General features: G+C 38.4%; 1 protein-coding gene across 7 annotated transcripts in view; it reads left to right on the forward strand.

Annotated features, from left to right (window-relative positions):
- The window catches only part of washc2c (WASH complex subunit 2C), a 69,630-nt gene extending 49,454 nt beyond the window's left edge, over nt 1-20,176 (forward strand). For 3 of the 7 annotated variants that reach the window (XM_063070745.1, XM_063070746.1, XM_063070744.1), the window contains exons 22-31: nt 799-975; nt 1,680-1,856; nt 1,935-2,054; nt 4,504-4,623; nt 12,042-12,143; nt 12,494-12,556; nt 14,228-14,431; nt 16,741-17,277; nt 17,409-17,583; nt 19,171-20,175. In XM_063070745.1, the coding sequence (XP_062926815.1) occupies nt 799-975; nt 1,680-1,856; nt 1,935-2,054; nt 4,504-4,623; nt 12,042-12,143; nt 12,494-12,556; nt 14,228-14,431; nt 16,741-17,277; nt 17,409-17,583; nt 19,171-19,322 (1,827 nt within the window). In that variant the 3' untranslated portion in view covers nt 19,323-20,175. Of the gene's footprint in view, nt 1-798; nt 976-1,679; nt 1,857-1,934; nt 2,055-4,503; nt 4,624-12,041; nt 12,144-12,493; nt 12,557-14,227; nt 14,432-16,740; nt 17,278-17,408; nt 17,584-19,170 lie in introns of all 7 variants that reach the window. The other 4 variants (XM_063070739.1, XM_063070738.1, XM_063070740.1 and 1 more) reach the window with 2 other exon arrangements.
- The last annotated feature ends 1,861 nt before the right edge of the window (nt 20,177-22,037 follow it).

The raw sequence follows: 22,037 nt of genomic DNA on the forward strand, positions 1-22,037 counted from the left end.
GCAGTTGGTAGATTGACCTAGTACTTGCTCCTGAGCTCTGTGGGCGTGCTGTCATGGTACTCAGTAAGAACAGAATCTGGAGCAAAGCTGCCACTGCATCTCATCATCATTTTAGTACAGTGTAGTAACTACAACAAAAAGTACTTTAAGAGTGTTAACACTGAGATCGCTGATAATTAGTGGCATGATATATTCATGAGGATTCTTTTCTCTATCAGTTAGCCTTTGGATTTGCTAATTAGGCTTGCACAGCAGGAACAGGTTCTTGGATAACTTGCATTTATACACAGTACAGATATTCTAAGTTCACAGGATTCGCATAAATCAAATTTTGATACCTGCCCATGTACTAGGGCAAAGGATCAAATGTTTGGTCAGAGAGTTGTGTTTTGAGGAAGAAAGGGAACTGGAAGTTTAGAGAATTCCAAAAAGTAGGTAGATGTCTGTAGATGAATTGAATGAATTAGCCCAAGGTCAGAGAAGAAGATTGTATGGATGCATGAGGTCATGGATACAAGAGAAAATGCTATGATGGAAAGGGGAATTGTAAAATCAACTTGTCACTGCACTGGAAGTTAATGTGGGTTATCAATATATGCAATGAGCAAACAGGTGTGATTTATTACAGGGATAATCAGAATGCACTGTACTAAGAAATTGCTCCATTGGGAATTGGTGGGGGGAGGGGGGGAATGCCATAGAGCTATTTAAGAGATTGTTCTTCAGTGCTTCTTTTGAACCATTTGTAACATAACTTAAACACTCACACTGATATTGTGTTCTCTGTTTTGACAAAAGCCTGCTGCAGCTCCTCAGAGTTCAACAGTGTTCAGCAAAGCTGTGGAAAATGATTCTGTTGAATCGGATGGAAAAAGTCAAATGGAGCAGAAGGTTGAGACCAAGAAAAGGCCACCGGGTGCAGTCCCTCTTTTTGCTGGGGTTGATGTCCTGCAGCAACAAGAAAAGACCAAGCTGGTACTTAACTCAAATCAACAACAAATATGAAGCTGCAGAATACTTTTGAAGATCGTGTATTCCGTGACTGCATTTGTAGTCCACCTGGAGTTAATGATGGGCAACTGTGACTCTGGTAGACGGTTCAACATAACTGAGGAGCTTCGGCCAGTACAGGGCAGTTAAGAGTGGGAAGTCATATTTATTGTCATCTGCACAGGTGCAATGAAAAACATACTTGCAGCAGCATCACAGGAACGTAGTCTTAGACTCACATTTATAAGAAAAAAAAATCAATGATACAAAATTATCAAATGAACATAATTAGAACAAAAAAAGTCAAATATAGTGCAAAGCAGTTATAGTGTTGCTACACTGAGCTAGTGATTAGAGTTGTGCAGATTATTTCAGGAACAAAATGGTTGAAGGTGACTAGCTGCTGTTGAACGTGGTGGCGTGGGTCTTTGTACCCAAAGATAGTGCAAGAAGATGGCATGGCTGGATGGTGGGGGTCTTTGATGATACTAGCTAAGCTCTTTGGCCCTGCTCATTCATGCTGAACAAGTTCTCTACTTGAGCATTTGGCCCAGATTTCTCTAAAACATAACCATCTAAGTCACCTAGATCAGAGTAGATAAAGACACTGGCGTCCCTTTTCTAAAGAGTTGTTGTATTGCTGCAACAACTTAACTATCACAGTAAACTTCATTTGTTTTTCTTTTCAGTTGACCTCGAGCGGTATAACTTCCCAAGGAGCTGACACTACCTCTAAGTCAAGTAGCCCCAGTTCACAGGAGGAGTTGCAGAGCAGTCGCAAAGCAGTCGTAAGTCTGTTTGATGACAAGGACGATGAGGATCTGGAGGATACAGCTAGCCAGCATGATCTAGTTCATGATGAAAAGGTAAACTACAGAACAGCTTTCTTGCTCTAGGCCACAATTAATTCTTCACAAGTGGCAGCAGTCATCTCTTTTCTGCAGCTTCCTGAGAGTGGTACGAGTACCAGAGTGTTCCAGGATGAAGAGTTGCTATTCAGTCACCACCAGCAGAAGGACAATGATCCGGATGTTGACCTCTTTGCCGATGCTCAGAAACCAGAGGTTAGTTTGTTCTGAACTTAATTGTTGTAATGTCCATTAGATGTCACTAAGAATGGTGTTGTGCTAATACCTGTGTAGTGTTGTTCTTAATGTGTGGGAATTTTTTGTGGTTTGAATGTGCTTGAGAGGAAGTTCTGATGTCTTTGTCACATACCAGAACACAGCCACATTGAGCATAGAGCACTTATTGAGAGGCTTGGGTTGTGGAATAGGTAAAATTCAGTCATGCTAAGCCTTTGGAGCCTGTGTTTGAGCCGTATGGTATAAGTTTAGGTCACTTGCCTGGTCTGACAAGGTATGATACAGAGCCCAGCTCCAACTCCTCAACTTTATCAGTAATGAGCAGCCGTGCTTCAATTCTGCACTGTAGGTGAACCTTGAACTTCAGTCACAATGCCGAAGATCTAAAAAGTGAGAGTTGAGGGAGGGGAAGGAGATGTGACAGTCCTGACAGCAGTGCACTAAGTTTTGTTTTGCAGAGGATCCAATGCTTTCGTGTCTTTTTTTCAAAAACTTAATATTTAATCTTTTGGGCTCCTATTCTTCACAGTGTGCCTGGACCATCTGGATTTCCTTGGTCTAGGATGCTGCAAATCCTAACGTAAATAATCTTTGCAGTTGGCAAAAAGACCCATCAGGTCCACGTAACAGCGAATTGGTCTAGTCTTGCTTCCTGGACCTTTTCCCTTTTGCTTGGAGAACAAAGGAAAATAAACATACTGTACAGTCAGACTAACCAGCACAGGCTGATTTCGGTAACCTGTGCCTAGTGGTGAGGTTATGATTCTTTGCAGATACTGCATTGTACAGAATCTGGTTTCAACCTGTAAATTGAAAAATACTGCCTCTGTGACTACAGTAGATGGGGGTGGGGGGAGAATAGAAAGCAACTTGTATTTATGTAGTGTCTTCCATGATCGAGAGTCATTCCAAAGCCATTTACATCAATGGCTGTGGTGAGAAAAGAGTGGATTGGAACAGGAAGCAGTCTGGTGATAATCTTACAAAATCTTGATCTCGCAAAATTTAACTCTCTTCAATATTTGAAGAGATTTTGGTGATTCTTGGGTTGGATTCCCCTTCTGTGATCCAGAATGCTTGTGCTGTCTATTACCAATGTTTGTATGATTTATAAATTCATAAGAAGAATGGAGAGATTCATTAGTAAAGCTGAGGGAAGGCAACAATAAGTGGATGTGGAAATTTGTCCACATGTTTTTAAGTAGTCTCAAGCAGCCAGTGAGATAAATAAGCAGTGTGAATGGCATGTTCACTGCCATTAGTGCACTGCCCACGATTTTTAGGGAAGCTTGAGTAAGTACCTGGATTTGTGTCAGCATTGTATACAATCAATGGGCTAATTGCCTTTGAGGCCAATTTCCTGACATGAGGCTACCATGATCCAGTGGGATTCAGGATAATGGGACCTGTATGTGGTAGTTTCCCAAAAAGAGCCAATGAAAAAGTAAAGTTATTGAGTTAAATACTTGCCTGAAAACAGAGCTCAAAGGAGCAAGGATTCTGTTCCTAGTTCAACAATGATCCCGGTGATCATCACCAATCCGCATTATTTCACCACACTCCCATCGCTGAGAAAATATCTGAGAGCCACTACTAGAGATATTTATAACCTATTGCCATACTCAAGGTACTGCCAGGAGTTTTTGGACAGCAGGAAAACATTTTCCCCTTTCCCAGCAATACACAGTCTAGAGGTGCTCATTGGGAAAGCTAACTGAGTGCATTTGAGACCATGGAACAGACTGATTTGAATTCTTACCCATGGGAAGAAGTGCACCTTCAACCTTGTTAGGGGTTGACAAAGCAGTAGCCAGTGCACGGTGCTGCATTGTTCAGATAAGCTCAGACAGCTTCTAGAATACATTTCTTCTAACACCAGCATTCATAGGATGAATCTGGGATCTGAGGCTCGTCGTAAATGTGCTCAGAATATCGTGTTGTTATAGTAATGAGCTGTTGATGCCCCAGAAGCAGCTGAAGCTACGTCACTGGTAAAGTGGATAACACTGCATTAGCCCTGAGTGTAGTGATTAGCATTTAGTGACTGGCTGTCAGGTGAGTATAGGTTTGAGTTCTATTATTAGTAATAATAATAACTATTAATAAGTTATTATTAATACCAGCCTCGTCTCACCACCTGGATTTTCCCATTTGATACTGTGTGCAGATCTGTTCATAAACCCTTGAACCCCCACTAACTTTAGAATTTGGTATTGAAAATATGTGAATATTTTGACTTCAGCACTCTTTGTGTCGCTTTCAATGTTAGTTTATTAAATTAGAAGTCTGCTTATAAAATATTTGTGTGAGGGATAGGGTGATATGGTTCATAAAAGCTTGTAGAGTTCTTAGAAATAACAGAATAGGAAGCAAAAAAGGGAAAAAAAAAACTTTTTTCATGCCTGTTGACCTTGGGCTTGTGTTGCAGGTTAAAAAGTCACAAATGAAGCCTCCCACTAACCCTCCAGTGTCACCTCAGACCAAGGCTGCGGAGCTTCCCAGTCACGATCTCTTCGACACAACCGATAGCTTGTTCAACAGCTCCAAGGTAGTAATTAAGAGGAAGGTTAATCTGTCAGAAATGATATTAATAAATGCTGGATGTACAAATGTCAGAATCTGTGCTGGGAAATATTTTAAATGGAAGCTTTGTTAGAATCATTCCCAACTTCAGTGCTGGTCAGCCAGAGATTACTTCCAATACAATTTATTATGTAAAATGTTGGAAACACTTAGTTGTTTAGGCAGCATCTGTGTTAAATAAAACTGTTGATATTTCACATCTAAGATCCCTATTCTACACTCATCTGTTTGCCACTCTTATTCCCTCTCTTCTTGGATAGAGTTCCCTTCACTCTCCATGATCTCAGTAGATCATCATTTGCAATTTCTACAGCATCAACAAAATTCTATCACCAGCCACACATTCTGCCCCGCTTCCCTTTCAGCATTTCAGTGGGATCAGTCCCCCTGCCACTTCTTGGTCCTCTTTTTTTTCCTCTCCGCCATCTTTTCCTCTTTTGACACCTTCTCTTGCAATTGCATTAGATACATCTGTTCTTTCCTTCCCACCATCCAGAAACCAAACAGTCCGTCCAAGTGAAGTAGTTAATCTCTTGCGCTTCCAATCAAATATATTGTATTCAGCGTTCAGAGTTGTAGTCCCTTATACTTTGGAGACACCAAGAACAAATCGGATGAATTGGAGCTCCCTGTTGCCTGTGACTTTAATTCTGTATCTCTTTCCAATTTACCTGACCCTGGCTTCTTGCATTGCTATATTATAACAAAGCCAAACATAATCTTGAGAAACAGCATCTCCTCTTTCCACGGGGCAGGTATAGCTTTCCAGAGTCTGTGTCAAATTCTACAGCTTCAGATAATTTCCCAATCTGTATCAAAGCTGTCAATTTCTGGGGCGCGTCACGTGATGACGTGGGATTGAGACGTGTAGATCCAGCTCTCCCGCAACAAGTCAGTAAAGTACCATTTAAACAAAACAAAGTTAGTAAATAATTTCTGAAAACTATTTATAAACTTTGTGAGATTACTTTACGATATGCCTCCTAAACCGCAACAAAAGAAGTCGGCTGTTGCGAAGCAGCCGCGAGACGGGAAGAAAAAAGGGCCTACTGCAACGATGGCGCCTCGGACTCAGGTTGGATCTCCTTCGGTAGAACAGGGTGCAATGGCGGTGGCAACGGCTTCTTCGAAGAAGACACCGGAAATGCGCATGCGCAAACCGACACAACACAAACTACAAGAACCGACAGCCACTGCAATTGAAAATGACTCAGAGTCAGAATCGGATTCTGCAGAGAACACAGATGAAGAAGAGGAGGAAGCATTGGAAGTGATTGGAAGTAAAGGAGATGATAGAGACATGAGAGAGGCTACATTGCAATTAACGGCTGAATTAAGAAAAGTAAGAGAAGAGCTTAGAGATACGAAGATGTGCTATGATAAAGTTATGGCAAGACAGGACAAAATGGATAAGAAGCTTCAGAAGATGGAAAGAGCAATGGGGCATATGAATGATAGAGTGGAAAAAACAGAAAATGATTTGCTTGTCTGGAATTCGGAAAGAAACCGACTCTTGGAGAAAGTGGACATGTTGGAAAATTTTAGTAGACATAATAATATTAAAATTGTTGGTCTTAAAGAAGGTATGGAGGGAGATAAACCAATAGAATTTTTTCAAAGATGGATCCCGGATGTTTTGCAAATGGAAGAGGAGGTTCGATCAATTGAAATTGAGCGGGCACATAGAGCTTTAAGACCAAAACCAAAAGATGACCAATATCCACGATCGATTTTAATAAAATTCTTAAGATTTCAAGACAAGGAAAGGATTCTACAGGCAGCTGCTCGAGCTGCCAAAGATAGAACAGGGCCATTGATAATTGAAGGGAATAAAGTTTTTTTCTATCCTGATATAAGTTACGAACTTTTGAAGAGAAGGAAGAAATTTAATCCAGTGGAAAAAACCCTATGGGATCATGGTTATCAATTTACACTGCTTATCCTGCAACCTTGAAGATTTTTTTGCCTGGTGGAGAAAAAAGATTTTTTGATGATTACCAGAAAGCAGAGCAGTTTCTCTGAAAACTCACCAGATACAAGAACAAACCCAGGAGAGCGAGATAGATTGAAGATGAAGATTGGGTTAAAGAATGGACTTGATGGATTTTTGAAGCTGGATGAATGTATAAATATATTATTAATTATACGAGGGAGGTAAGAAAGGTTAAAACTGGAGGAATATTAGTTGGGAATAGTAATACTAATTTTGTCTATATATATATATATATAATGTTTTTTTGTTGCGGGGGAGCTGGAAGAAGCACTGATCGATTGCTACGCTAGTCATGTGTGCAAGTGTGGCTTTTGCCACGACCCGTAAAATGGAGGGGGGTAGTGTTGTGTATCCTTTCATTCACAATATTAGTGGGGGGGTATTTTGTTTTTTCTTTTTTTGTACTTTTTCTATCTTCCTTTTTCTTTCTGCCTGGAAGATTGGGAGGGAGACACATAGCAACATGGTGAAGTTTAAAGAGATTCCCCAAGGAACTATGAAAGTTGAGAAGATAAATAATGTTTTAGATTGGAGTAACTTTGTTAAGAATAATGACTAATTTATTGAATTTTTTGAGTTTTAATGTTAATGGGCTTAATGGACCAGTGAAAAGAAAAAGAATCATAACACATATTAAAAAAATGAAGATAGATTTAGCTTTTTTACAGGAAACGCACCTAACGGAAACAGAACATCAGAAACTAAAGAGAGTTTGGGTGGGTAGTGTTGTTGCGGCTTCATTTAATTCAAAAGCGAGAGGAGTAGCAATTTTGATCAATAAAACGTTACCAATTAGAATACAAAATGTAATAACTGATTCTGCGGGGAGATATGTGATTATACATTGTTAACTTTTTTCTGAACTATGGACTTTTATGAATATTTATGCACCAAATGAAAATGATGCAAAATTCATACAAGAAGCTTTTCTGAATTTGGCGGATGCGCATGAAAAAATATTAATTGGAGGAGACTTTAGACCCAGTCTTAGATAGATCAACCAAGGCTGTTATAAAATCAAAGGTAGTAAATTTAACTTTATCATTGATGAAGGATTTAAATCTGATTGATATATGGAGAAGAATCAATCCAAAAGAAAGAGACTATTCGTTCTACTCCCATAGACATAAAACTTTCTCAAGGATAGATTTGTTTCTATTATCAATGCATATTCAACACAGAGTGAAAAATATGGAATATAAAGCAAGAATATTATCAGATCATTCCCCTTTATTAATGACAATAATAATGGCTGATAAGGAAGAAGTGGCTTATAGATAGAGATTTAATTCAACATTATTAAAACGTCAAGATTTTTGTGATTTTATGAAAAAGCAGATTCAATTTTTTTTGGATACAAATTTTCATTCAGTGGATGATAAATTTATATTATGGGATACGATGAAAGCATATCTTAGGGGCCAGATAATTTTATACGTCTAAAATTAAGAAAGTGTATATGGCAGAACTAGATCAATTGGAAAAAGAGATTACAAAAATAGAAAAAGAATCTCAAAGATATATGTCAGAAGAAAAACGAAAACAACTTGTCAATAAGAAGTTACAATATAATACGCTTCAGACATATAGAACGGAAAAAGCAATTATAAGAACTAAACAAAGGTATTTTGAGTTAGGTGAGAGAGCACATAAAATTCTTGCCTGGCAGTTGAAAACAGAACAAGCTTCCAAAACAATAAATGCAATTAGAACAAGGGCAAATAAAATATCTTATAAACCTCTTGAAATAAATGAAACTTCTAAAAATTTCTATTCTGAATTATATCAATCAGAATCCCAAAATGATGTTAATGAGATAGAAAGGTTTTTATTACAAGTTTCTCTTCCAAAATTGAATTTGGAAGAACAGAAGGGATTAGATATGCCTTTTACATTAAAAGAAGTTGAAGAAGCTTTAGGATCACTCCAAAGTAATAAATCTCCAGGAGAAGATGGTTTTCCACCTGAATTTTATAAAAAATTTAAAGATTTATTATTTCCTCTTTTTATGGAACTAATACGTCAAGCAGAAAAAATACATAAACTTCCAGAATCTTTCTCAACAGCGATTGTAATAGTATTGCCAAAAAAAGACAGATCCTATGAAACCAGCATCATATAGGCCTATTTCTTTATTGAATACGGATTATAAAATAATAGCAAAAATTTTATCGAATAGATTATCTAAATATTTACCAAAATTAATACATATGGATCAAATAGGATTTATTAAAAATAGACAATTGGCAGATAATGTAACTCGGCTACTCAGTATAATTCATTTGGCACAAAAAAGGGATGAGAAGAGTAGAGTAGTAGCTTTGGATGCAGAAAAAGCATTTGATAGATTAGAATGGGATTTTTTATTTAAAGTACTAGAAAAATATGGGTTAGGAACATCTTTTATAAATTGGATTAAAACTTTAAATTCTAACCCTAAAGCTAAGGTAGTGATAAACTCTCAAATTTCAACACCATTCCAGTTTAAAAAGGTCAACTAGACAAGGTTGTCCACTATCACCTGCTTTATTTGTATTGGCGATAGAGCCATTAGCAGAACTAATTAGAATTGATCCAGATATTATGGGTTTTAGAGTTAATCAGGAGGAATATAAAATTAATCTTTTTGCCGATGATGTTTTGATCTATTTAACAAATCCACAACATTCGTTACATAAATTATCTTCTAGATTGGATGAATATGGGAAAGTATCAGGTTACAAAATAAATTGGGATAAAAGTGAAATTTTACCTCTTACTAAAGGAGACTATAGTCAATGTCGATTAGTAACCCAATTTAGATGGCCGGTAAATGGTATAAAGTATTTAGGTATAAGACTTAATAATGATCTAAAGAATTTATATAAATTTAATTATTTACCACTATTGAAAAAAATTCAAGAAGATCTTGACAAATGGATGATATTACCAATAACATTAGTAGGTAGAGTCAATGTTGTAAAAATGAATATATTTCCTAGATTACAGTATTTGTTTCAAATATTACCAATACAATTGCCACAGAAATTTTTTCAAGAGTTAAATAAATGTGTGAGAAAATTTCTTTGGAAAGGTAAAATGTCAAGAATATCATTGGAAAAATTGACATGTAAATTTGGGTTAGGAGGGTTACAACTTCCAAACTTTAAAAACTATTATAAAGCAAATCAACTTAGATTTATTGCATCTTTCTTCGATGATCGAAAACCAGCATGGATTAAAATAGAACTAGACAAGATAGGAGAAAATAGACCTGAAGATTTTATATATAAATGGGAATCTAAATCGATACGGGAAAAGAAAGAATCTCCTATATTAACACATTTGATTGATCAATGGAATAAGATAAATGTTGATAATGAAACACAGAAATCTCTATTAGCAAGGAGACCTTTGTTCCAAAACAGACTTATTCCTTTTACAATGGACAATCAACTTTTATATAATTGGTAAAAAAGGATTAAATTTATAGGAGATTGTTTTGAACGAGGTATATTGATGTCATTTGAACAATTAAAGGATAAATATAAAATATCTAATAATACTTTCTTTTGTTACTTTCAATTAAGGACTTACTTAAAAGGTAAGCTGGGTCAAACAATGTTTTTGCCAAAACCTAATGAAATTGAAATTTTAATTCAAAAAGGGAAAATTAAAAAATTTATTTCTTGTATGTATAATTTGATTCAAGAACAGACAATTAAACAAGGAACCCATAAGTCAAAGCAAAAATGGGAAACAGATCTGAATATTATTATTGATGAAACAAATTGGTCAAGACTTTGTCTTGACAGTATGACAAATGCAATAAATGTTCGACTTAGATTAGTACAATATAATTTTTTACACCAATTATATATTACACCGCAAAAAATAAATAGATTAAATTCAAATCTATCTGATAAATGTTTTCGGTGTAATCAAGAAATTGGTACTTTTTTACATTCTACTTGGTCTTGTTTTAAAATTCAACCCTTTTGGATAAATTTAAGAATCTTATTGGAACAAATTACTGCAACTCAACTTCCACATAACCCTGTATTATTTTTATTAGGTGATATTGAAGGGATAAAACCGAAACTTAAATTGAATAAATATCAGAAAGAATTTATAAAAATTGCATTGGCAGTAGCTAAGAAGACTATAGCAGTTACTTGGAAATCTGATTCGTATTTAAGTATGGATCGTTGGAATAATGAAATGGCTAGTTCTATTCCACTCGAAAAAATTACTTATAATTTAAGAGATAAGTATGTAACATTTTTGAATATTTGGCGCCCTTATTTACAAAAGATAGGATGGCATATTTAAGTGCTCCGATAAAGACTTTGGTCACTTGGGGAAAGTAACGAATAATTATACCAAATTTATTTTGAATCCCATGGAGCATGTGGAAACCTTCCAATACCCAGGCGGTTCTTTTCTTTTTTTTCTTTTTTTCTTTTTCTTTCTTTTTAGGTAGGACTATATATTGGGGGGGGGTTAAGGGGAGGGGGGAGGGTAGATTCTATTTTTTCATGTATTCTTTTTGAAAATTCAATAAAAATTGTATTACAAAAAAAAGCTGTCAATTTCTTAATCGATCTGTAGCATTTGCTATACTTTTCTCCTTCAGTCTGGCCTGCTGGGTGTATGATACAACTCTTGGCATTCTGAAACTGTTTGCATTTCTTTCTCTGAATCCTTGCACTCTATGGCCCCTATCTCCATTTTTCTCCATAACTGTACCATTAGCCCATTGACCTAATTAAATTCCCATGGCAGCCCAAGTCTTACCCTTTCAGAGATACTTCCTTTGGCCTCTCTATCCCTCACCTGTCTTCTCTGCAACTCAATGCTGACTTTTTTACTTTCCCTGTTCTGACAAGGGATCCTTGAACTAAACAGTAAACCTGTTTTTACTGTTCATAAATGCAGCCTGACTTCTTAAGTCTGACTTCAACCATCTGATTATCATTTAGCATTTATAACAGGACTTCTCTTAATGCAAAAGGAAATGTGATCAATGATGCTTTTGAGCAAAGACTTCCATGTTTCTACGGTGGGGATAAAAATAAATGAAATGGTTTTGTTGATAATTAGAATCGTTCAGATTTGCTGATCAGGAAGGGCGAGAGGGAGGCTAACTTAGTATGTTGCGCTGTCATCTCTGAATTGTGTCCAGAATAAGCAATGGATATTAAACGATTCTGTGCTCCTTGTTTTCTGATTGGATTATATACATAGTTGGTCCATTTGTGCAGGTTTAAAAAAAACAAGTCACACTTGAGAACACACGTATCAGATTTGATTGGCATAATCAGAGTATGTTTAAATGTTATAACCTGTATTTCATTGGAGTCATCGAGCATGAACGCTATTAAAGCTATAATTTTCAATTTTACTTGAAGCCATCATCTGCAAAAACTCCTTCCAAGTCCAATATTTTTGAAGACAAAGAAGATGAAGATCTCTTTGGTGCAGTATCTAAAAAGCCGCCTGTGGTACACACGGTAAGCCTTGTCATTTCTGAACATACAAAGCAATGAAGCAAAAACAGAAATGCTGGAAGAACCCAGCCAGTCATGCAGCATCTGTGGAAAGAGAAACAGTTAATGTTTCAGGTCAGCGACCTTTAGAATGCTTTTCAAAGAAGATAATGTGTGTGTGGGGGGCGGGGGGAGGTGCAGGAGGAGTACAAGCTGAAAGTCTCTCTGGAGATTGCTTAAGAAAAATAAGGTGATAATGAGCATATGTACAAAACGTTAACAAGACAAATCAAAGAAGTATGAGAAAGGAAAATGAGGATTATAATGAGAAACTATTTTGCTCTCATTTCCTGATGTTTACCCTCCCTCCACAGAAACACACCAATATGGGTCCCATTAAAACAAAAGGACCTTCCTCTCGGATTGGAAAACTCCAAGTAACTTTATTTTGTGACTTATTTCTAAGTTCTTTGTCACCTTGGACACTTGCTGCTTTATGCAATCACTTCTTTGTTTCAGCGCTCCTCAGTGACGTTTCATGTTGGTGCTGACCAGTATCCCTTAAGTATTTGCAGCCAGGTTTCACTGTGCTTGCAGCAGCTGCAACTTGAGTAGCTTACACTTTATTAGGTGTACCTGCTCGTTAATGCAAATATCTAATCAGCAAATCATGTGGCAGCAACTCAATACATAAAAGCATGCAGACCCATGGTCAAGAGGTTCAGTTGTTCAGACCAAACATCAGAATGGGGGAGAAATGTGATCTAAGTGATTTTGATCATGGAATGATTGATGGTGCCAGATGAGGTGGTTTGAGTATCTCAGAAATTGCTGACCTCTTGGGGTTTTTACACACAGCAGTCTCTGGAGTTTACAGAGAATGTTGTGGAAAAACAAAAAAAAATCCAGTGAGCAGCATTTCTGTGGATGAAAACACCTTGTTATTGAGAGAGGTCAGAGAAGAATGGCTAAACTGGTTCAAGCTGCCAGGAAGGTGACAGTAACTCAAATAACCAAGTGTTTCAACAGTGGTGTGCAAAAGAGTATCTCTGAACGCACAACACCTCAAACCTTGAAGTGGGCCACAGCATCATCATCAGAAGACCACACCAAGTTCCAGGTAATAAGGTGGTCACTGAATGCAGATGAGATAAGCAGATTTCGTCTGAATTTCCCCAAGTGACTTTCTTGGTAGCTGTGTTTGCCTGATTTTCAGATTGTAGAGTGTTGCAGTTACAGTTGCTAATTTGATGCCTTTCCCATCCAACCTGACCCCTCTTTGTAAATGGGTACCCCTACAAAAATAACTTCCATGCCACAAGGGGTCACCCAACCTGAACCCAGTACTTCCAGGCTGACCCAAACTGTTGCCTGGCCCACTTATCTCTTAAATCAGAGGTCAGGTCTGGGATGCTTGGTCTGTGTTGCTTTTTACCACTTTGGCAGGTTATCTTGCAAAACAAAGATTACCATGGTTTTAAAGATTCTCCATGTGTTGTAAATTGATGTTTTTTTCCCCTCCTACAATCTGCAGTCTTTTGTAGGAGTGATTGATGGGATAAAGACATTTTTCTCCATTTCGAATGACTAGTATGTCAAGATGAGGCATTTGTTTTGGACTATGAGAAATTTGAGGTTGAAAAACTGGAATTGTGCACTTTGAAATTCAGTGGAGAGTTGCAGAGTAAATCGAGGTATCAGGTTTTTGAGCACAAAATGAATGAAGGACAGACGATAACCTCAAGGACTGGCCAGCAGCATATTGAATGGCAAATCGCGCTTGAGGGACCTTGTACCTTTTCTTACACTTTGAAGTTTCGTTGACAGCAAAGTCTAACACCAAGCACCAGGGAATATTATAGAATCTTCCACCAGCAGAAGTTATAGCATGCTACAGTGTTGGGTGCATGAATGGGCTTTATAACCAGGCTTGTGCAAACCATTATTGAGTATCAAACCTCGCAGGTCTTCACTGCTTAAAAGCTAACAGCACTTCACTCTGCTTCTAGCTGCACTCTAAAAGCTGGACTATTTCCTTCCTTGCCACTAATTTATGGCTTTAAGTTCATGTCATATCCCCTGTTTCCCTAATACTTTTCTCTTTGTAGGCAAACTTGGCGATTAATACTGCAAGCCTCCTACCAGGAGCGTCACCCAAGTTTCAAGGCATTGCGCCTGGGTCTGCATCAATTTCATCTCCACCTACCCTGTCCAAAAACATTGCCACAGCTCCCGAATCACCAGTGGGTGAGGGCAGCAGTGTGAATCTCAATCAACCCGTCCAGGTGGACGTCCTGCACAGTGTTAATAAGGTAAGATTTGACAAAACTTAAAACATTTAACCAGATGGGATTTTAATTATCTTGTGTTGACATTAAAGATAACTTGCTTACAACAATCGTAGCCTAGACCATTGGGAGGAACCATACCACCCATTTCATTTCAAATATAGAAAGGTTGAAGAATTTGTTTAGAAATATTGAAAAGGCAAGTCTATGAATTAAATCTAGGTAAATTTCTTGAGCATCCAGCTGTTAGTTTAGCGATGTGTCAATCTATTTCCAAGGAATGAGTGATCTAGAATTCTTTAAAGCAAAATTTCCTGGAAGGAAAAGAAAAGCTAACCAGCCAATTTCTATTGATCATGATGAAAGACATGAAGAATACTATTTTTTAACAAATTTTAGAATTGTTTAGAATAAGTTAATTTTATTTAAGGAGTTTTCATAGAGCAAAAACTGTATTCATTTTGTTACCGGCGTTACTGTTTCCTTACTGTTTAGTAAGTCAGATCTAAAGCACCATCAGATTTCCCTTCAAGGTCTGTGTTCCATTCTGGATGTAACACCTGAAGAATGTCACTTTGGCCTTGGTTGGAGAACCTGGCAAATTCATTAGAATTTTATTTGGTCTGAAAAGGTTAAATTGTGAAGGCAGTTTACAAACTAGGTTTGCAGACTTTGGGCATGAAAGATTATGTAAAGATCTAATTACTCATTGAGATGATTGGGACCAGAAGGTGAAGCTGTTTTATCCAGTAGCCAGATCCAAACAAGTGGGAATAAGGTTTTGTAGCTGATGACAAGAAACGTTTAGGGTTGTGAAAATGAGACTGTTCCATGCCCATAAAATATTTTAGTTGTCAATTAAAAATGAAGAACAGTAGCAGATTAATTATGTTAGGCTAGTGCATTGTGAGTTTGGGAATTAAGATAGATGGAGGGCACGGCATAGGTTAGAGGGGGTTAATGGCTGCCTTCTCTTCCTTGGTACTCAAGGATCATGTGGATGACACAACTCCTCTCCAGCGTATCACTAATCTTACTGCGATACCTTGGCATCTGAAACAACTCCTGAGTAACAAGGCTATTTTGTCCACAGATTCATGCCAGTTCCCATGGGAGCAACTTTTTATGTCCCATTTTCCCCCTTGTTTCCCTGTACCCCCGCTACATTCTCTCACACACGTACTATTAGCTCCCTTTTGATTATTATTTTCTCATTAACTAGCAATGGGTAAGTTACTGTACCCAGATAACCTCCAATATAGCTAGTTTATTAATGATTGTGAAGTAGCTATTTATTGTTACGTACCCTGTAACTGGGTTGCCAAACCAGCAGAAATGGATCACTCAGTTGGAGTCTGGAGTACTAGAACTAAGAAAGTTTTATTAAAGAAACAAGCAACACAGTAATCGAAAGGATAATAAATGCAACAGTTCAGCGATGATAAACACACATGTGCACAGAATTAAGATAACAGCATCAATCAAGCTGTATCGTTGTCTAGGGGTAAATGACCAAATTTCAAAGTGACTCAAAGTTCAGTCCAGTTTAGTAGTTCAGTTCGCAGTAATCGTTGCCATGGCGATGGACAACATGGTGGGGGGGAGAGAGAGAGGGAACAGGAACAACTGATCATTCAGACACGGCTTCACTCACAGACTGGCGATATGGCTCACAAGCAGCTTTTGGGCAGGTCCTTGGTGATGTCACCTGAGGTCACCGACTGTGACCCCTCCTCCAGATGCGGTCGATCCTCTGCAGCAAACCCGGCACCCAGGCAAGGGCGGACACACACCGGGTTCCCGCTGATCGTACCTTTCCACCCTGGCCGTTGTCTGGTACTTTCCACCGACTCGTGAGAGGCGTACCGCTTCCAGGGTCTCGTTACCTCGGGTGGCGTGTGTCTCCCTTAGCGAACCTGTCCCTTTTTATCCGCCTGCTGGGGCATCGCCTGTCCACCACTTCAAACAGTTCAGGGTTCAAAGGGGGAGCCGCTCCAGACAGCTCTCTCTCCCGTCCCTTCATTACACATCTCCAGACGCTGCTCCATTGTTCCTTATCTCTCCTTTCCCCTGAGGGCAGGTGGCAGACCACTTGCTGATGTCACTGATGCTAACCCAGGCCAGCAAACATCTTAATTTTATGTGTATTCTCGTTACATTATATAGATGTCATTAGAGCATCCAGCACTTTGTGCTAAGTATAGAATATTTACTGTATAATGTACATTCTGTACTTTAACTGTAAATGATACAGTTTAGCATGGGCTCTGTCTGTTGTCAGGTCACATTCCTTGCTGAAATATTCAGTGGTAGTCCATCCTGTTGTCTTTTAGAACCGTGCAAGAGTAACAAGGAAGCGTCGACCTCCAACAAGAGAGGCGCGGCGACTGGCAGCTCAACAGTCTGCTGAGGTGGAAGAAGTGGACCAGAGATCGGAAGTTGATGGCGCTTCAGTGAAAAAGAGGGTTTCTGCACCAGGTCTTTCTGTGAAACAAAGTCCTGACAAGACCCTCTCCGCAGTGCTAACGTCGCCAATTGAAAGATCCCCTGATAAAAATGATGACCCACTCTCTGCTGCCACTGTAGATCTTGATTCTGATCTCTTTAGTTCAGGTGATTCATTTAAATCGAGCTTGGTGCAGGCACCAGCTGCTGCAACTGAGATCAGAAAGGACACAGTGCCGAGTAAGGAACCAATCCAGTCAATGTTTGCACCTAGCGAAGATGACCTTTTCCGGTCTAGTAAACAAACCATGAAGAAACCCAAACCTGCTTTCCTTGAAGAGGAAGATGAAAATCTTTTTGGAACAGCAAAACTGGAGACAACTAAACCATCAACAAAAACATCAAAATCGATAGACATCTTTGAGGTAACATTTTTTTATTTGTTAAATGTAGACTAGTTACATGTAACCAATCAAAAATTCTGATAGTGAAGAAGTTCATACAGCTAGTAAGCTTTGGGTATTTCCTGCTGAGATTTTTTTTTCCTTTGTGTTAGGATGACTTGTTTGCCACAGAATCTGTCACCTTAACCAAGAAAAAGAACGAGGGCAACACTGATGTAAACCTCTTCGATGACAATGTTGACATATTTGCTGACATAAAAATAGCTCCAAAAGAGAAGAAGAGCAGGAAGAAGATTGAAACCAAGTCTATATTTGACGATGACATGGGTATGTAAATACAGAATGAGAAAGGGACCATACCTAACAACCTCTGTAGCAATGCATTCTGGAATTGTACAACAAAGAATCTTCATTGCTTCCTCTCCAAAAGAATAATCTAGTTAATTGAAAGTTCCCCTAGTCTGTCCCCTGTCATGGACATTCTGTCTCAGTACTAAATTTCAAAGTTTCTTGATAAAGTCATTTTAATACCATATCCCCAAGTCCAGGCCATTGATTTGATTGCCCATCCCTCTCCCATTGTCCAAAAGACCAGTGGAGCTTGCACTGACCTTTGAGAGTCTTGCTTTAAATATTTCCCTCCGTTCTATTAAAATTCTGTAAGCACAGAGAGAGATTAGTCTGCCTGTTGTACCAATGCTGATTCTGCAGAGAGCCATTCTAATTCCTCCATTCCACCATGCTAGTGAGTTATTTAAAGCCTTTTCTTTCATGTACTCATACAGCACAAAGCAGGACTTTCAGCTCACTGAGTCAATCAGGCAACCATTTACTGTGATCCTCCATTAATCTCACTTAAATTCTCCCACATTTACAGGCCATCCTCAGTTTCTACCATTCAGCTGCATACGAGGAGCAGTTTACAATGGCTCATGAACATGTAAGATCTGGGAGGGAACAGAGAATGAGATCACAGGGAGCACATGCAAACTGCACACAGGCAGGACCTGAAGTCAGATTGAACCCAGGTCTCTAGTGCTATGAGGCAATTGGTTGGTTAATTGCTTAGCCAGTTTCAGCAGTTATTCCTGTTTAGAAAGTTAACTTTTATCCAATTGAAAGTACATTTAAGCATTTTAATTCTTTAAAGATGAATGCCCATTGAGCTCAACTATCACACAGATACGCTGAATTTACATCCTAGAGTGAACAAAACTAAAGAACAATGTGCTCTGCTTAATGCCATTGCCTCCGAGGAAGTGGTATGAAAAGATAATAAGGCCTAAGATGCCTATCTCTGCATTTTAACCTTTGTTCACAGAGTTAACAGTATTTACAGTATCTTGTAATTGATTTCCCCATATCTGCTGTGTAACTGTTCGGGATAACCAAGTGTTCCCCTTGGTAAACTTCACCATTCTTGTAGTTCTAGTGAGAAAGGGGACCATAATTGGATAAAGCAAAACCAAAACTGCAGATGCTGGATCTGAGTGTTTGCAGCGTTTTCTGTTTTGTTTCATTTTCTGTTTTTGTTCTACTTTATTAGATACTATTTCAGTACTACTATTTTTAATACCAATTGAACAAATGAGAGTGAAACTCTCTCTCAATTGTACATGCATGACTAAACTTTTCATGCAATTTGAAATGGCCTCAGCAAATAGCTTGTACTTCTGGCTGTCATTTTTCCTGCTCCATTATTTGATTATCAAAAGTTTTACAGGCTGCTGTTTTACACAACACTGTGATCAGCTGAAGAGTCTGGAGGGGTAATACAGTTGGATCCTTATTTTTGATTTCACTCTCCTTCACGTCCTGACTATCTTTCCAGCTGCAGTGTTGTTTCTAGATACATAAATCTAGGTCTACAATGCATCTATTCTTGTCTAATTTGTTGATGTCTTTGCATTTCAGATGATATTTTTGCTTCTGCCTCATCCTCGGCCAGTTCCAAGAAACAATTCAAACCGAAGTCCAAAGCAAACCAGACTGCCATTCCGAACAGCACAGCAGAAGGCAAAACTGCAAACATTTTTGATGATCCTTTGAATGTGTTTGGACCATAAGATGCAGGTGTAAAAAGAATGTTAAAAGCTACTGGGAGGGAGAGGAGTGACCCAACATTTCTTCCTCCTCCTCCTGTCCAAGGCAGTGTTCTAGTTTTTGAATATTAAATTTAAACCTTAAACATTGTCTGACCTCAAAACTGATAGGTGGAGTGGAGGTTGGTGTAGTTACCTTGTAATTTTGAATACTTACACTCATTTCTGTTTGGTCTCCTAACCCTCTGTGATCCATATTTCTTCCTGCACAATTTTGATGCCTTAATTGTTAAACATTTTGCTCAATTTCACCTTACACTATTGAGAAATCTTCTCTGTCAAGACTGATGGGAAATTTTTTTTTTGCTTTGAATATGAAGCACTGATTCCAGTACCTGACAGGTGGTTTGATGCCTTCCGGTAACCTTCGATCATTGAATTTTATTAAATTCTTTTGTAAATTGTGGCATTACATTTGAGATGGCTTACTACTTTCATGAACAATATCCCATATTTGAAGTTAGGGATTCTCTATGACCAGTGCAATATAATGTAAATATTACTCATGAAATTGAAGACGTGCTTTGTAAGTAAATTAGTTGTAGACTTACTAAGGCCAAGGCTGACTAGACCTTGTGGCATTTGAAGTCGGTGTCTTGAGATCAAAGATGCATCTGTTACATTCATATTGAGGCTGTTTCATTCTGATTGGAGTTAAAATACTCTGGAAAAATAAAACTGCACAGTGAACAAAACTTTGTAATAAATCATATTACATCCTGCAGCTTTTAGAAGATACTTTTTGGGATGTGCATCCATGGTGTTTATCCTTCCATAAACAAGTAAAATAACATCCAATTGCGTTATTGTCTCAGTTAAAGTTAATTGTTTAAACTGTCTGTGCTGCGTTACTAAATTGCAATTGTGAATGTGATCTGGATCCCCTTGTTGATTGCTGGCCCCTGTTGGGTCGTGTACCTGTGAAATTTGGGTAAATCTTGTAATGCCAAAGAAGGAAACCATTTAGCCCATTAGATCCATGTTAGCTCCCATTTCTTCTTTTCCTGATTTCCCTGTACCTTGTGTCTCATTTATGCCCATAACTTTTCCAAACCATTAACCTACTCTAAGGAAAATTTATTACAGCAACTTAACCTTATCAGCATGTCTTTGGGTATAGGAGAAAACTCACTGTTACAATGAGAACATGTAAATACCACAGACAGTATGTGGGGTCAGGATCCCTGGAGGTCTGAGGCCCCAGCTGAAGAAGCTGAAATCAGTTCAGCTGAAAAGTTCGGCCGAGCAGTGGCTGTTTGGAGCATTGATGCCTCCCACGCTGGGGAACTGGACAAAGTGATGGTAATACTATTTTCATAAAAAGATGAAGTGTGAGAAAGAAATCTGGATGTTAGAGCACTTTGCTCTTGAGATTCAAACTGGCTGTACTAATCTTAAACGTATGCTAATGGAATCTAATTGAAGTGCAGTTAAACTAATTGGAGTGGGGAGTGAAGGAAGAGTAGATTAAAATGTGGAACAATGAGGTCGAAGTCTTAAAGTGTAGCAGCTTTGCAGCATGAGTGAATGGCGGCTGATTATAGGGAATTTGTTAACTGATTTGAAATTGGGTAGAAGTAGCAAGAGAAATAGGATGCCAAAGGAAGTTGCAAAAGGTTATAGAAGAATATGTGCTGGAATGAAGCTTAGTGGTGCCAAAATGGCTGAGGCTCTGTCTTCAGTACAAAAGGAAGACTGAGCTTTCAACCTGAGAGGTGAAACCTCATTGAGGAAGAAGTTCAAGAGAACTGCTTTGACATTGTGGAAGTTTGTTTTGCTACTCTGTGGAGGTAATTGTTCTCTGCCTCCTATGGAGGAAGAGAAAATCGATGAATAAGCTTAGTGACACACAGATAATTTGGATACGTGGCAGCTTTGCAAGCTTAAATCATAATCCGAAGGATAGAACTTCCGGTGTTAGCAGAGCGTGAGGAATCTTTGTAATTGCCAATACTCTTGCAACCAGCAACCTCCAGTAATCATTGAGGCAGGATGAGCAGTAATCCTCCAAGAGATTAGAAAGAGTTTAGAGTTGGAGTATTGAAGTTAGGAGTGTTGAGAGTGAGAATACACGTGGACATTAAATGAAGTGGAAAAAGGAATCAAAGGTGGATATACTTTGAGTATGCTTTTTGTATTTACTCCCTGTATCCCCAGTCCAATTCCAGTGTCCAGTTTTATTAAGAGATGATAGGATTGCAAAGGTTTCAGTTCAGTAAGGACAGGAGTAGACCTGCCATGCCAGTTCCTCTGTTTAAATTGCGATTGACTATCTGTACCGTCTCTCCCCCACCCTGTTTAGCCTTATTTGATCTATGTTCCTTGACGCTCTTGTCTAATAAAAACCCCTCCTCAGTTTTAAGAATGTCATCCAATCTTTGGTGAGAGAATCTCAGATAGAGTTATGGAACACTACAACACAGAAACAGACCCATCAGCCCATCTAGTCTGTGCCAACCATTAATCTGCCGAGTGCCATTGACTTATACCCAGTCCATAGACCTCTATGTCCCTCCTGTCCATGTACCGATCCAAATTTCTCTTTCATGTTGAAATCAACCCTACTCCCTTCACTTGCTCCGCAGCTCATTCCACACTGTCAATACCCTCTGAGTGAAGAAGTTCCCCTTAAACATTTCACCGTTCACCCTTGACCCATCACCTCTAGTTATTGTCTCA

The sequence above is a fragment of the Mobula hypostoma genome, chromosome 18 (genome assembly GCF_963921235.1).
Source record: "Mobula hypostoma chromosome 18, sMobHyp1.1, whole genome shotgun sequence".
NCBI lineage: Eukaryota > Metazoa > Chordata > Chondrichthyes > Myliobatiformes > Myliobatidae > Mobula > Mobula hypostoma.